This window comes from Macrobrachium nipponense, chromosome 41 (assembly GCF_015104395.2).
Source record: "Macrobrachium nipponense isolate FS-2020 chromosome 41, ASM1510439v2, whole genome shotgun sequence".
Taxonomy (NCBI): Eukaryota; Metazoa; Arthropoda; class Malacostraca; order Decapoda; family Palaemonidae; genus Macrobrachium; species Macrobrachium nipponense.
This window is the reverse complement of record NC_061102.1, coordinates 40,142,487-40,158,805: the sequence shown is the minus strand read 5'-3', so window position 1 is coordinate 40,158,805 and position 16,319 is coordinate 40,142,487. Positions and strand designations below refer to the sequence as shown.

The following is a 16,319-nucleotide window of genomic DNA, read 5'->3' as shown; positions in this document are numbered from 1 at the left end:
AATTAATGGTTCCTGACATCACTTTCAAGGGTTCCAGATTTCTCACAACTATGCAGGCAATATTTGCATCTGCAAATAGATTGCATCATCACAAGATCAATGCTAAGGCAATAGATACGTGGGGAAGCATTAAATGTGATTCTCTTTTACTATTTCACATCAAACAACAAACATTACTTCCCACTGTATCAGACGCTTGTCTAAATGGGAATATTACAATTGGATCTAATATCACTAGTAACAACACAGGGAGAATTTTTTACAGCATCGAAAGTAGCAATGGGGGAACTGCGTTACAGTAACCAAATGCTGAAACAAAAGGGGGGGAAGTTGCCTTGGAACATGAAAAGGTAGTACAGACAAGAGGCAAAAACGGTAACTGACTGCACTCGAAATTACTCTTTACAGTACTTGTTAGCAGAGTTGGTCTGGATTTATTCCGAATGGCAGAGCTAATGGAGATGGAGTTACACTATGGAAAATAATGGGACATGTGGTGATCTACAGAGGAGAGGGAGAGCTAGAAGAAGGGGGGAGGGTTCACAGGTGGTAGGTATGAATGCTGGGACAGCTGGAGAAATTCTAGGGCCGCTCAGCCTCATCTGTTATCCTCTCATTTTATCACCTCCATTCCAGTGGTCCTTTGTCCTGGCCTGTTGTGCTCTGCCCAAGGTCCAGCTGGTACCTGTGGAGATAATTTTAGGGGCAGCAAGTTTGGAAAGACAAAAGGTGAGTCACAGGGCACTCAAAGAATACATAGACTGTGAGGAAGGGCAACTTCTAAATGTTTGATTTCCTTCTAAAAGAATTTATTTTGGCTTGGTTCTGGCTTATATCCTGAACAATATCATAGTATATATATATATATATATATATATATATATATATATATATATATATATATATATATATATATGTGTGTGTATATATATGTATATATTAGTTGCAATAATCTCCATGTCTGTAATTCCCTAAACTACAGAAAAACTGGTCTTTTAACTTTTATAATATATTAAACAAAATTTAAAACACTTTTATTTTTATAAGAGATACATATAAACTTGATTTTAAAAATAATAAAATAAATTTCTGATAAAAATAAAAATTAAATTCCGATAAAATAAAATTCTGATAAAAAGAATTGTTAATTAATCTGATTACATAACAGTAAAACTTAAAAAAAAAAGTATATTTAGACAGCCCAGCTGTAAGCTATATTTGAGAAGGATGAAAGAGTTAACGTTATTAATACATATGCTTTCTCCCAGCAGTTTTGCCATGCTATAATTACCACCTGCTTCACTACTATAAGCTAAAAAACCATTCCAAAGTTCCACTAGACTGGGACACTCAACCAGCAAATGCATAACGGTTAGTGGAACTAACCAATTGTCACAGAAGGGCTCATTCTCCCCATCCATCAGATAGCCGTGAGTTAAACGCATATAGCCAATACGGAATCTACACAATACAACCTCACGCTTTCTTGGTATCAGGTCATATTTCCAAGGGTGTGTCTGACTAGTAATTTCTTTCATTCTATTGGGGCCTACTCTGTCCCACTGAAGTGCTCATAAATGCTGGATGGATTTCCATATATCATAGCATGTATCGCGATATGGAACAGGGCATTTTCTCGTTACCAAAGTTTGCACTGCTTATGCTGGGCAAGAAGATCCACTACAAGATCTTCAACACCAAGGGATGATCAGTATTGAAGACTTCCAGTGACTGCAAGACACTTTTAGAGTCACAAAATATTGTGTAGCTACACACTGGGAGTGTTGCAATATGTTCCAGTGCTACTAGGATGCCATACAATTCAGCTGTAAAGTTTGATGCAACAGAAGGAAGCGCACCTCTTCGGTTAAAAGATTCGCTAAAAACTCCACATCAAACGCCAGCATTGGACTTGGAGCCATCAGTAAATATAAAACTTGTATCTATATGCTCTGATTCATGCTCTAAAAATATTGCCCTCATTTCCTCATCAGATTTCTCTCTCTTTGCTCCATTGAAGTACCTGCAGAATTTCACATCATGTAACCTCCAGACGGGGGTACTGGGATACACAAAGGGAATAATGGGAAATTTTTTAATTTTGTATCCTCTAAAAGTTTTTTAATTCTATAGCTAAAAGAAGTGGGATACCTTCGATGACTTTCGTAAATACCGTTAAAAATATTTCTATTTGCTACAGCAAATGCCAGAGATTTGAGGAGTCTTTGCACTCTAAACCAGTACCGAAGTAATGATGACTGGCGATAGAGTTCAAGGGGCACCTCTCCTGCATCAACTAGCAAACTAGATATTGGTGATGAACGGAAAGCTCCTGTGGCTATACGAATACCTGAATGATGCACTGAATCTAAAATTTTTAAGTTAGATGAGGAAGCTGGAGAAAATACTTCAGAACCGTATGACAGCTTTGATAAGATTAAAGATTTATGAAGCTTTAGTAAAAGATTTCTATCAGCTCCCCAACTTGTGTGAGAAAGCACCTTCAAGATGTGTAGAGCTTCTAGGCTCTTTGCTTTTATATGTTTGATATGGGGGACCCAAGTCAATCTACTGTCAAAAACTAGGCCTAAGAAATGTGCTTGTTCTACACATGGGATTCTACAGCAATACAAATACAGGTCTGGATCAGGATGCACTCCCCTGATCCGACAGAAGTGGACAGTAGTAGTCTTGCTTACAGAAATTTTAAAACCCTGTTTCTCAGCCCAACTTACTATTTTATTTATTGTTAACTGTAACTTTCTTTTGGCTACAGTCATCCGGGTGGCAGCAAAGGATATTGACAAGTCATCCACAGTGTCTTTAAGACCTCTCTTGGAATAACAGCTGCAACACTGTTTATGGCCAGAGCAAAAAGTGTTACACTGAGAACAATGACAACTTTAACTTTAAAATACCTATGATGTAAAAATGATTTCACAAATAAAGGTAATTTGCCTCGTAGACCACTATTATGCATAGTCTTCAGAATCCCATGTCTCCAAGTAGTGTCATATATAAAAAAACACTGTCACATGGTGTTGTTTGGAGGCAAAGGCTTCACAGACAGAGGCTTCAAGTTGCAGTGAGATGTCCAGGGTGGAGTGCATTTTTCAAAAACCACACTGAGAAGGTGTTAGAATATTGTTGTGCTCTAGATACCACATCAGTCTTACATCTACCATTTTTTCCATCAATTTACATAAACAGCAAGTTAAAGCAATGGGGCGGTTACTTGCTGCACAGAGAGGATCTTTTCCAGGCTTAAGGAATGGTAACATGGTAGCTAATTCCCATATGCTAGGGTAGCTGCTTTCATCCCATATTCTATTGATAATACTGATTATAAAATGTTTTGTGTTCCTTGAAATGTGTTTCAAAATTTCATAAGGAATCTCATCTGGACCAGGGGCAGTGTTCTTGCTCCTAGCTAAAGAAGAGTCAAATTCCCTTTCAGAAAAAGGCATATTATATCATTCAGCTTTGTTTGATGAAAAGTCAAGTAACTGAAATGATGTCCTGGGGAACTATCTGACTTTTCAGACTCGAGCGAAGTGCTCAGAAAACATATTACTAACTTCTGTGGCATTAGTGACATGATTATTATTCACTTTAAGTACTGGAGGAGGATTGGGTGTAAATTTACTCTGAATTTTTCTTATTTTCTTCCAAATGCTACAGACTGGTATTCTGCTGTTAATAGAGGATACATATCCGGTCCATGCTTGTCTTCTGGCAGCTTTCATGGCTTTTCGAAATCGTGCCCTACACTGTTTGTAAATTATGATATCGTCCAAGGTGCGAGGTCTACAGCACCTGGTCAATGATGACCTTGTAGCTCGGTGTAACAGCCTTAAGTCTTCTGACCACCAAGGTACTGGCCTTCTCCTGAATAGTCCTTTAGTTCGAGGAATCGAGTGTAGACCAACAGTATGTAATGTTCCACTGAGTAGATCAATAGCATTATCTACACTTGGCAAATCTTTTGCATCCTCCTCCAACTCACTCAAATCTTTGAATTTTCTCCAATTTGCTTTCTCTAAGCACCATTGTGGTGATCTTGGGATAGGTGGACCATCATTGGTGTCGATCACAATTCGAGAATGGTCACTGGTATGCCAGTCATCACTAGTTCTCCAACTAAAATGAACACTACAGTTGGAGCTACATATTGAAAGGTCGATGTAGGAGACGGTGCCTGTCTGACTGTGATAATGGGTAGGTTCTCCAGTATTAAGAAGACCTATATTTTCATTTTCTATTAAAGATGCCATCATATTCCCTTTTTGGTTTGATGTTACATCTCCCCACAATGGATGTCTACTATTGAAGTGACCAAGTACAAGAAATGGCTCTGGTAGTTGCTGCATCAAGTATATTAAGTTCTCTTGTGAGACATGGCTATTGGGTGGAATGTAAAGGGAACATATAGTATACTGACTTCTTAAATTAATTTGTACAGCCACAGCTTGAAGTGGAGTATTTAGTTTCACTTGGTAAAGTGGAGCATCTCGACGGATATAGATGAGGGATCCACCATGATTTCCCACTCATAGATCAAATTTAGTTCCATAGTGAACATATTCCCTAGGACAAGGGGTATATTCACCTAGCATGGTCTCCTGCAAACATACCCCTACAGGGGAGTGCTCATAGATCAAAAGCTTCACTTCCTCATACTTCGCTCGCAGTCCCTAACAGTTCCACTGAATAGTGGAAGTGAATTTATTCATGTTTAGGACCAACATTATGGTTCCTTTTTACAAGACTGTGAGAGCTTTTTTTTTCTACTAGGGGGAGACATTTTAATGCATAGTTCTTCTTGGGTGGAGTTATCCCCTTCGTAGAGCCAACATCTTTTGCTTCAATGTCTTTGACATTGAAGGGTTTTTTTAGTTTCTTCACTCTCATTCTCTATCGAGACGGAGAGAGCAGAGGTGTTCTCTAAAGAGACCACCTCAAGTGTCTTTGTATTGCTGGCAGTAGCCAGCTCTGCCTCTAATGAGGCAGAAGTACCATCGAGGACTGGCACCTGGGGACCAACATATGCTGGTTTGTCCTCCAAAGAGGAGTTGGCACCAGACCAGCAACCACTGGCCCTTCCTCCAAAGAGGCAGATGGTGGAGGGTGTGTCTCAACTGACATTTCAGTTTTACTCAGTTCCATACTTGTGTCTTTCTTGTTCGTTCTAGTGAACCTTGTCTATACATTCTCATCATCAATTGACTAGAATGATTCAGTTAGCTATCTTTTTAATGATTCTTTATTTGATTCTCCTTTTGTGCTACTAACTTGGGTTTTTTTATTTGTCTCTTTATTTTGGTTTCTTAATTTTGCTACTACAGAAGCAAAACTTAGACTGGGTCTTACAGTCTTTGCTTTGGCTCTCTCTCGTGCTTCCTTAAATATTGTTCTTTCTATTACTCTGATTGCTTGGATTTCTTTTTCGAGTAAATATACATTACACTGCTGAGATGACGATGTATCTCCCTCACCACAGTGAACACATTTAGGTTCCCTGGTGCACATACCATGCTCATCATCTCCACACTTGACACAGACTGCAGGATTTTCTTGCAATTTGGATCAGCACGATTGCAGGGTGTGTCCAAAATGCTGGCAATGGAAACACCTTCTGGGTCTCGGGATGTACCGTTTTATCTTAAACCTATACCAGGCTGCAGAGACATATTCCGGAAGTCTTAAAGTATTAAAAGTTAATATTAAGGTAGGCTGAGGTATTCTATTATTATCAACCTTCTTTGACATCCTTTCTACCTTTATTACACCCTGGTCTTTTAATTCTGTTAAAAGTCTCCTCAGAGAAAGCCATCAACTGAGGGTTATAAATCAAACCCTAGGTGGAGTTCAGGCTGGAGTGGGGAGTGCACTCAACCGTAACTCCCGCAAGGTCTGACAATCCCATCAACTTAATGCTCTCCTCTGGGGAGATGCTTTCTACTAGAAGCATATTTCCATTTTGGGGTGCTATTTTTGGCTGTCTGCCACAACATTCCCGGTTTCCCTGTGTACTTGAAAAATGTCTATATGTCACCTTCAAGCTTCAAATTCAGGTATTTATTGAAGGAATTGAGTACAAAGACCCCAGGAGCCATTTCATACTTTTTATTTTTCTTCATGGCAAATGGTTCCAGTATGACAATACTGGAGCCAGATGCTTTTTGTTAAGATTTCCTGGCCGTATACCTGCTCGCATAGCATTAGGTCGTCAACTGTGTCCGTCTGTCATTCGGCCCAGGGGTACTACATTGATCATGGGGACCGACCATGAAAAATTAAAGTTTGGGTTCCATGGACAAGTCCTTTGACGAAAACATAGGGTCATCAGTAGAAATAGGGGGGGTTGCCATAGAACGTAAAAACTGAATTCATCCAGATATTCCCCATACCCATCATGGAGTCACACTTAGAGGACGGGTCATCAATTTAATTAGGGTCGTCCTAGGGGTAATTACCAGATATACACCCTATCTCCAGTGCTAAGGTGTCATGATGTCCGTCGAGATCAGACCCGGCACTGAGGATAGGGTTTGACATTAAACTTTCCCCTCGCTCAACCAAGTCAGGTACTCGAGTTCTACGAGTGAGGTGGCATGCCGTCCATCCTCTCCCTCCTTCAAATCCCAAGAATAAGTCTAAATCATGTCCAAAACCAAGCCAATAGTCCTCATCATAGAATCCATACCTTATAGGGGGAAGGGGCAGAAAGATGAAATGTTTTTAGTAGAAGGAAAAGGGCTTACTTATTTAGTTGGATCAACAGCTGGGTACCAAGGCCCAGCGAGAAAGCAGTTCCCACCAGGCATCAGGGCCCAGCTGCTGAACCCTAAGCCCCCCATCCTCGGCAAGGCTTCAGCATCTGGGGGCCTTTTGGGATGGCATTTGCCCTTGACAGCAATGTTCTTTTAACTTCATGTCAAAAAGTCATTAATATGAGAGCTAGCAAGGTTGAAAATGGAATTAATTTATGCCATCACACCTTCTGTGCATGAAAGGTTGAAAGTCTAGAAATAATTCAATTTGTGTATTAAGAGATCCATGTATGGCTGTACATTTATGTAGTTTTGGTTCTCATGTCTTTGTTGATTTATTAATATGAAGAATTCCAGCTAGACTTGACATGTGCATTTTCTGATTTACAGAGAACTCTATGGTAATTCTACTCCAGATTCAATTCTACCGCCACTTTTGCTGTATTAGCTTGAAAAACCAAATGCAGTATCAGTTCAGTAAGTTTTTCTTTTTTTTGTCCAGTCGTTTTTTTTTTCATTATTAATGGCATACCGGTAATCCTTTTAACTAACTTTACCACGTTTGGTAATAAATTCAAACATCATTAAAACATATCTGTATTGTGGATATTTTTCTTTAATGAGAGCAAAGGTATTTGGAAAGGATATTTGGAAATTTATGGGTATTATTTTAAATTTAAGCAGAAATTATATAAATATCTTTAAAAATATCATATCCACATTACAGTGATCCCTGTCACATTTCTTACAGATTATGTCCGACAATAGTCCAATATGTTTCATATGCAAAACCAATGATGAGTCATCTACCCTTAAATCTTTGCAAGATGCCTACCTGCAAACTCTGAAGTGTGCAGCTGATCACCAAATGGTTCTCAAAAAATGACTGATATGCCGATGTTACTAAAGAGATGATAAATGCTGCAGGAACAGAGGGACGTTTTTACCATTCACAGTGTTTAATAAAGCCGGTACTCAGCCCTCAAGAGGCGGTGTTCAGAAGTGACCAAGTAACAAGAGCCACCATGTAAAACACCACTCGCACATGTTCTCCTCTACCGTCCACGGACAATAGAGGTGTTTTGGGGCAAGTGTGCTTTCTGTGGTAAGCTTAGGAAAAAGATAAAGTCACAAATGAACCCCTTCACTTCTGTGTAACAAAGGATGGAAGCAGAGCTATTTATCTTGCTGCTAAAAAGAAAAATGACATTATAGATCCTTACTATGGGAAAGGATTTGATTGCAAAAGAGGTCAAGTACCATATCTCCTGCAGAAGGGATTATCTTTGTGAAGAACATGCAGAATCAGAGGTTCCTTCAAGTAGAAAAGGAGAATTCACACGGGGGGACCATTATGGTAAGGTTGTCTGACACTGATGTGTTGGTTCTCCTTATTGGTCTCATTTGACGATCAGATTGCATGCCATTGATAAAGGACTACGATTCAGGTAGCCATCGCCGTTACATCAACGTTTCTCTTATTGCTGCTCGACTTGAAGAAGAGCACTCTGGCTTGACTGAGGCTCTCATAGGATTTCATGCTCTTGCTGGATGTGATTTTACATCCGCTTTCAAGAGACTGGGAAAGGTAAAACCATTTCAGCGATAGGAAGCAACTACTGCAGAAAATCATGTAAAAGCGTTGCGTTCCTTGACATCATAAGTAGACACGATCGCCATGACTTCTTACGTATGTGCGCAGTATGAGTTTAACACATCAGACATGAATGAAGGAAGGTATAAGGCCTTCATGCGTGTGTGCGAGGGTAAGCAAACAGGTCCACTTGCGAGGATTAAGTGTGCCTCCCTTCATGCTATGAAACACTTACTCATATCAAGAGAACCAATTTTATGGCTAAAATGTGGAAACAAGCTGATGAAGTTAATCCTACTGGTGGGGAGAGTCCAGTCAACTATGGCTGGATGAAAACTGGGGGTGGCCTCCAGCCTGTAAGGTTTGCTGGAAATCCTGTACCCAGCTCTATGACTAAAGCCGACAATGGAGAGGAGAGGGTCCAAATGATGGCTGAGGAAGATGTGGATTCAGACAGTGTATGGAGTGAGGATAGTGATAATACCGAATAAGAAGACAATTGATGTGATATTTCCCTTTCCACTATACCTAAATTATTTTCAGCTGAGATTAAATTCAAAGTCATAGCGGCTAATAATTTCAATTTATAATAAAATAACACTAAAGTACTATACCTCTGTACCATAAGAGGATCACGTTTGGATCATTAACACTATCTTCCTTTTCAAAATTTTTATAATAGCGGAGTAAACAAGGAGAAAATATGCAGGTTTTTTTTATCAGCTGCAAAACATCTACGTACAATACATCTTCCTAAAATGCTTGAGACACACATAAAATTAAGATTGAATAGGTAATAAGCCTTGAGTTTCTGATAATATTACTAGTTAATTTCGTGTGGGGATAATGTAATAAATATCATTCACATCTATTCATTATTGTACCTTTTGTAAGTTTCTTTCTTTTTCAAGTTAGTAAAGAATTCTGCTTTTTGTATCAGAGTATGATCAATTGTTCATTTTGTTAATTTTCCTCAATATTATAATATATTACCACTGCCATGAAAAGATATCCAAAGAAGTAAGCTACCATTGGAGTATCTCATTTAGGAATGCGATGCTCATGTTTTTTTAAATAAAATTTCTCACTGATTTAAATTGTTTTCATATCTGTATAGTAGACGTTTTTATATTATATATAATTTTCACTTAATGAATTTAGTGTGTAGGAGAGTCCTAGGGACAGATTGAGACAATTTCTAGCCTTGCCTATTTTCATATGAATAAATATAAAATGTTTACCTCGGGTTTGAGGTAGGGTTGCCGTCGGGGTCAAAGCCCCACCATTTTGTCCATTTAGTGTGTAGGAGACTCCAAAGGACTAATTGAGACCATTTCCAGCCTTGCCGCTTTTCATATGGATAAATGTCATTTTTCCCTCGGGGATAGGGCTTGCTGTCGGGGGCAACGCCCCACCCAAAGTTACTGTCATTCTCCATTCAGTAGTCAGGAGACTCCTGTGCATCATTCTAAACTACTTTTAGCCTACCCGAAGTTCACATGAATAAATGTCATTTTTCACCCCCATACTATGAGGTATTTGGGGGCATACCCCCGGCTCCGCCCCGGCAGCAATACAGAAATCCATTATATGGGGATCAGGCATGATATTAATAATGTTGAATCTTTTGACGTCTTTCACATGAATATAGTATGCTCTGGGCTCCCACTCTATGAGGAGTATGATATTCTGTTGAACACAGTGCACAACTGTACTGGGGCAGAGTTTCTGTCTGTCTCCAGTGAAGATCACTAACCGAACAGGAGTTCATCTGCGATGCCCAAAATGGGGCTAAACTTCAAAGGTGACAAGCCACTGGTTTTCTGGGGTCAAAAGCCTGAATTGTGTCCTCGGAAGGGTCAAAACCATCTAAAATGGTGGAAGTCTTTCGTCCCTGGGCATTCTGTGATAGTCTGCTCGTAACTACTGAGTCATCCCATGATGATTCATCTTCTTTGCCACGTGATCACAGGCACATCTGTGTTAGCAAGCAAGCACAGAGATGGCCAATTTGAAACAATTTAATTCTTACTATTCTGGCACTTGTAAGTAAGATATGAGGATTATGGAGAATGGAAGACTACAATTAAGGACAGCTTAGGGAGTTGGTATCTCCATTTCAATCAAGTTCAAGATAACCGCAAATGAGAACGAGGATAATGGCAGAGAGCTAAAAATAGCAAGGAAGGGCAACACACAAGACTGGCCACAACTTAACTTGGTTGCTCCTAAAAACCCACAACTCTCAACTCTGTATTAAGCTCACTATTTTTCTTGAGGAAAAATGAATTGAAGGATAAATTCTTATCTTGCCTTTCAAGAGGTTAACAAATATAAAAAAAAGAATTCATAAATACGGTCGTAAAGTTCCAAAAGAGTAAGGGCAAAAGGTCTCATGCTAACTTTTACCAAGTGATGGTTTCCATATCTTAGAGCAATTATATATATGCAAGCACACACATACACATCCATATATATATATATATATATATATATATATATATATATATATATATATATATACGTATATAACTCCAAATTCTCAGTTTACGAGCAATGATAACTATTATCAAGTGAAACAAAATTATATATATATATATATATATATATATATATATATATATAATATATATATATATATATATATAATGTACCCCTCTGACACTTCTGGTAGTCCTACTTAAATTGATTTTAATTAGGAAGAAATCAGCTCAAAAAGTAACGAGCCGGTCTCGCTCCTAATGTTTACATTTCACGGAAGGACCTTCGGGTGAAAAGATCAAATAAAGTCTCATAAGAAATGGAAAACTGCAAAACGTAAACAGAGCATGAAGCCCACCATTATCTATTCAAAAGATAACGTAAATATTCTCATAATGAAATAAACTTCACTCCTATTATAATCATTGGTTTATCTTTTGAGCAATAACTGTAACTACCGCAATTAGTTTTTTAGGGCATTCTCCTCATTCATTGTTCTCGCTTCTTTCTTTCGAGTCTGTGGCAACTGGACCATTTCGTTTATGGCTTCCGTGACGACTAGACTGAAGAATAAATTAGCTTACATATTTTTTGTGACTGACCTCTGGTGTTATTCAACTCCTTGGGCGGCGCGGTGCTTACGAAAGACTTGTACGAAGTTTCCAACTTGCACATTATAGCTACCGGAATAGGATATGAATTGGCTGTTGTTCATCCAAAGTTTTAAGGAGTTGAATGATACAATTTTGATTATCTTCGGATGAAAACTGAATTGCATCTAAGCCTGACGTGTTAAATGTAAGGAATATATTACTGTTTATTCAACGACGGACAATCGAATATGGGTTTTTACTCAGTGTTTTTTCGAGAAGGACATTCAGGATTTAGACTTGAATGTTTTTATCTATTTCATCCCTTTTTTTTTTTTATCAAAATATAGCGGCTGATGGATACGATACTGTTTCTAAATGGTGTAGAGCCATTCGAGCACTTTTCTTTTAGTGAACCTACCCACTTAACACTTGAGTGAACTCATCTGTTTAACGCTTAAGTAGCCCTCTTAATACGATATCCTTTTTTCTTTTTAACGAACAAAATTAACATAGGTTTCTATACAGTTGTGCCTAAAACGAACACCTTTTCCGTTTGATTACATCATAGTTACGTTATCTGAAAATAAACAGGAAATAATTGCACCTTAATGGGAGACACATCACCGCCATTTTTAAGCAAGCTGTTCCCACTCAAAGATGCTAGAACACTTCCCACGCTCGCTTGATCTTAGAACTTCAAGCCAAACCCATCCAGATAGAAAGTTCTTTATGAAGAATTAAGGGCAACATTCAGTTTCGTGTTTTGCTTGGCCACCAAATTTAATCTGTTAAAGCAGTACCATATGACCTTTTTTTGTTTTTTTGTTTTGTTTTGTGTTTTGCGTCTTTCAACATTTGCCAGATGAACTTCGCACGGAGTACAAAATAATTTCTGCTTTCCATATCAATGCAAAATTAAAGATGCGCATGTTCATAAATAAAATGAATATGCATGACTTCAATTTCGTGACACACAAAGGCTACGAAAGGAAAGTTTCATCCTTAGTGGTCCAACCTTCTCTTGCTAAACTTTCCTTACTGGTACGCCACATAATTGATGAATACCATAGAAAGAGGTCCACATTTGCACATAAAAACTTAGTCGTCACGTCTTCCACTGGTCCTTTGTCAAAAAGGAATCTCTACTATGGACTTTAGCGAATTCCCAACGGCCACCAGGCCGTGCTACTTGCTTAACAGAGAGTCAGCATTCACATTCTGCTGAGATGCCATATATATATATTGTTACGAAGTGCCAAGTATCTGGTTACCATTCATCAATTATTACCTCACCAAAAGCCATACACCTGAACCCTCATAACACGTTTAAACGACTGAATACTCTAAAGGCAACAGTGATCCCTTAACACTTACCAGTATTGCAGAAAATCAGACTAAGTTCATCAAAACAGGTGTGAGGTAATCTTGTAAGTAATTAAATTAATCAAAGGGCATCACTCCATCAACAACTTTAAAAGTCTAAGTAATTCCCTGATTTCAGAAGTCTAAGTACTTCCCTGGTTCTAAGTCACTTCAAGTAAATTGAGGGAAAGCAAATCAATTACCACTCTATGTTTCTACCTAACATAAATATAATCATAATTAAATTCAAATATACTGGTTATAAATAAAAATGATTATAAAAATTTTAAATACAAAAATTTATTATTAAACTCAAAATTTATAAGTGAAATTCACAATATCAGGGAAAATTACTGTTACTTGAAAACAAAGTAAAGTTTAATTAATTCTTGAATCAAATTAAGTAAAATTAAATCAAAATTAATTTATCACAAAATTCAAGAAAATTAATTCAATTGAAATTCAAAAGTGTTAGGCAATAATTGAAAATTTGAAATTAATTCACAAGTGCTAAACAACAACAAAACTTGAAAAGAATTCTAAGTAAATGCAAATTAATTCACAAATGTTAAATTTAATTAAATGTGCAATGATTAAGCAATGAAAATAACTAAGTCAATTAAATTGTGAATGTAAATGAAAATATAAAATAAAAAGACACACTTCAATAAGAAAATGAACAAGTGCACAAACAGTGGAACAAACACAAACACAAAAAAAAAATCAGCAATGTGTAAAAGTGTAAATCTTTTTCACTCAAAACATTATAACCAACAGTTTTTACCAAGCCTTCATAACCACCTGTTATTAGTTAACCACCGTTCCTATCAATTATTAGTTATTAGTTAACCAAAGTTCCTATCCGTTATTAGTTAACCACACTCCCTATCCATTATTAGTTGCAACTAATAAAAATATAACACACTTTACCTTTTTGGTATACCAACTTCTTTCTTTCTCTTGCTGCAGCTTGTATATCACACTTTCACAAAAACCAGGCGCCGTTACGAAATAATGTTTATTCAGATTCCACAAAAGAAATTAAATAACACTAAATAAAATCTAGGAAATATCAAATATGAAATTCTAAGTTACGAGTGACCAATTTACGTTACGTTAATATAATCTCAAGGATGTCGCGAGAGAGAGAGAGAAAGAGAGAGAGAGAGGGAGATCTAACCGCCTCGAGGTTCTATGATATAATGAAATCTTCTTCCCTTGCGAAAATTGGACAGGGCAGGTGACACAAATGTTCTTGGCACAAAAGCTTCCAGTAGCTTCGAAATCTGACGCAACTTTCATAAAGAAATGTGCAATCTGCACGTGGTTTTGATCAAAGACATACGCATACGAGTCCAGTCTGTTAAAAAAAAGACACGTACTCTACTCGATCGAAACGGAGGCTGAGCGACAATTAAGATTGACATGTTTTGATAACAGCACAAAACTCAACTCGATCGCTATCAAATGCGTTGACAGATTTAGGAAAGCAAACGGATCTCGCAGACCCTCTAATCTCAAAGTGTTGACATAAAAGTTAAACATTCGTAGTTTCGAACAGACAAAGAAAGTCTCTCTCTTTTTACGTTCTACGTAATGCGAAATCTGAACACACATTTTAAACATCCTATTCTAAGCTATCTAAGAATCTGAAAAAATATTACACAATCCACATGACATCTCAAAGAGGGGAAACATGCATTTTGAAAGTAGCAATATATATATATATATATATATATATATATATATATATATATATATATATATATATACATATATATATATATATATATATATATATATATATATATATATATATATATATATATACTATATGTGTGTGTGTAAAACAAATTCATCCTAACGATGAACGATTGTTTGGATTTATTCAATAAAGCTCTAACTCATTCTGCTGTCTTTGCAGGAGTCATTATGACCTGCTGGCAAACATACAGATGGCCTAAGGACTGTTGCAAGTTTCAGTTACCGCTCTGTTCAAAGCTTTCATTTTTTAGTCTCATACCATTGGCATCGTGGGTATTAATGTGATCTCAACGAATGGAGCCTGGCATCCATATGTTACTGAAGAGTACTAACTGTGTCGTTACCATACCTGTCAAGTAGTAATTGAACGGGAAATCTTTGATTGACATCAGCGATCGAATACTTCACTGATCTGAAGATCGTTACTGCCGTAGAGTAATTTTTATATGGCGAGGGGTAATTATAACAGAAGTACAGTAAAGAACGTCAACAGCCACAATAAAGACATTCATAATACTAAAAACCACATTATCAGCAACGAAATTCTTTCACTCACCAACGACAACAAGAGAAAGTAAACGCAAGAGCAAAGTCGAGCACGAAAGTTGTATAGAGTATCATCCTCACCAACCCTCCTCCCGAGTCCCGAGTGAGAGTCCCAGTATGGGCACGGTTGGAGTCCTCTTAGGGTACCTGGTCCCGCTCCCTTGCAACACCGAGACGGACCCTCCTCCTCTAGACTAGATGGGAGTGATGGGACCAATGCCGGTCAGAAAGAAGCTGCAAAAAACCACCGAAAAGCTAGCCATGGCAATTTATGGTCAAATGTTGATCGTCATCTGTTTAACGCAGCTTCAGGTTATATTTGCAAATCACCAGACGGTTCATTTTTCCCCTCTCATAAATATTATTATTATTATTATTATTATTATTATTATTATTATTATTATTCTGCCTCCTCTCTTGAAAGTGAGAGAGGCAACGATAGCTCTGCAATCATACTGGATCAAATTTGGGCGGAGGGTGTCAACTGTCGGAAATATGATATTGTTGCAAGAATGGGAGGAACCTTCAATCATTATATAAAAAAAATACTAATTAAAACATGCACACATGCTCATTAATGTATCCACGACACACACAGATATATATATATATATACTTTATATATATATATATATATATATATATATATATATATGCAACTGTAATAGCCGCCACAATACCCTCTCAACTTTTTGAGTTCTTTGCTGTTTTTGGACACGCTTGTCACTACAAAGCCTGAAGATCCATCCAAGTTCAAAGAAATTTTTGAAGAAATTGTGATGTCCGGTAACCGGGAAACGAATCCAGGTCCTATAATCGCAAAGATGTCACGTTCCTTTCTCGTTATGAGACCTGGGTTCGTTTCCCGGTACCAGACATCACAATTTCTTCAAAAATTTCTTTGAGCTTGGATGGATCTTCAGGCTTTGTAGTGACAAGCGTGTCCAGAAAGAGCAAAGAACTCAAAAAGTTAAGAGGGTATTGTGCGGCTATTACAGTTGCATATATACATATATATATATATATATATATATATATATATATATATATATATATATCTGTGTGTGCATGTATATATTAATGAGCATGTGTGCATGTTTTAATTAGTATTTTGTTATATAATGATTGAAGGTTCCGCCCATTCTTGCAATGCAACAGTGTCATATTTCCGACAGTTGACACCCTCCTCCCAAATGTGATCCAGTA

At 37.4% G+C, this 16,319-nt stretch overlaps 1 protein-coding gene across 1 annotated transcript in view; it reads left to right on the top strand.

The window, feature by feature from the left end:
* The first annotated feature begins 8,633 nt into the window (after positions 1-8,633).
* Positions 8,634-16,319, top strand: part of LOC135212830 (sodium/glucose cotransporter 4-like) — a 42,526-nt gene continuing 34,840 nt past the window's right edge. The window contains exon 1 of the mRNA XM_064246601.1: positions 8,634-8,832. Coding sequence (XP_064102671.1) covers positions 8,634-8,832 — 199 coding nt within the window. The remainder of the gene's footprint in view (positions 8,833-16,319) is intronic.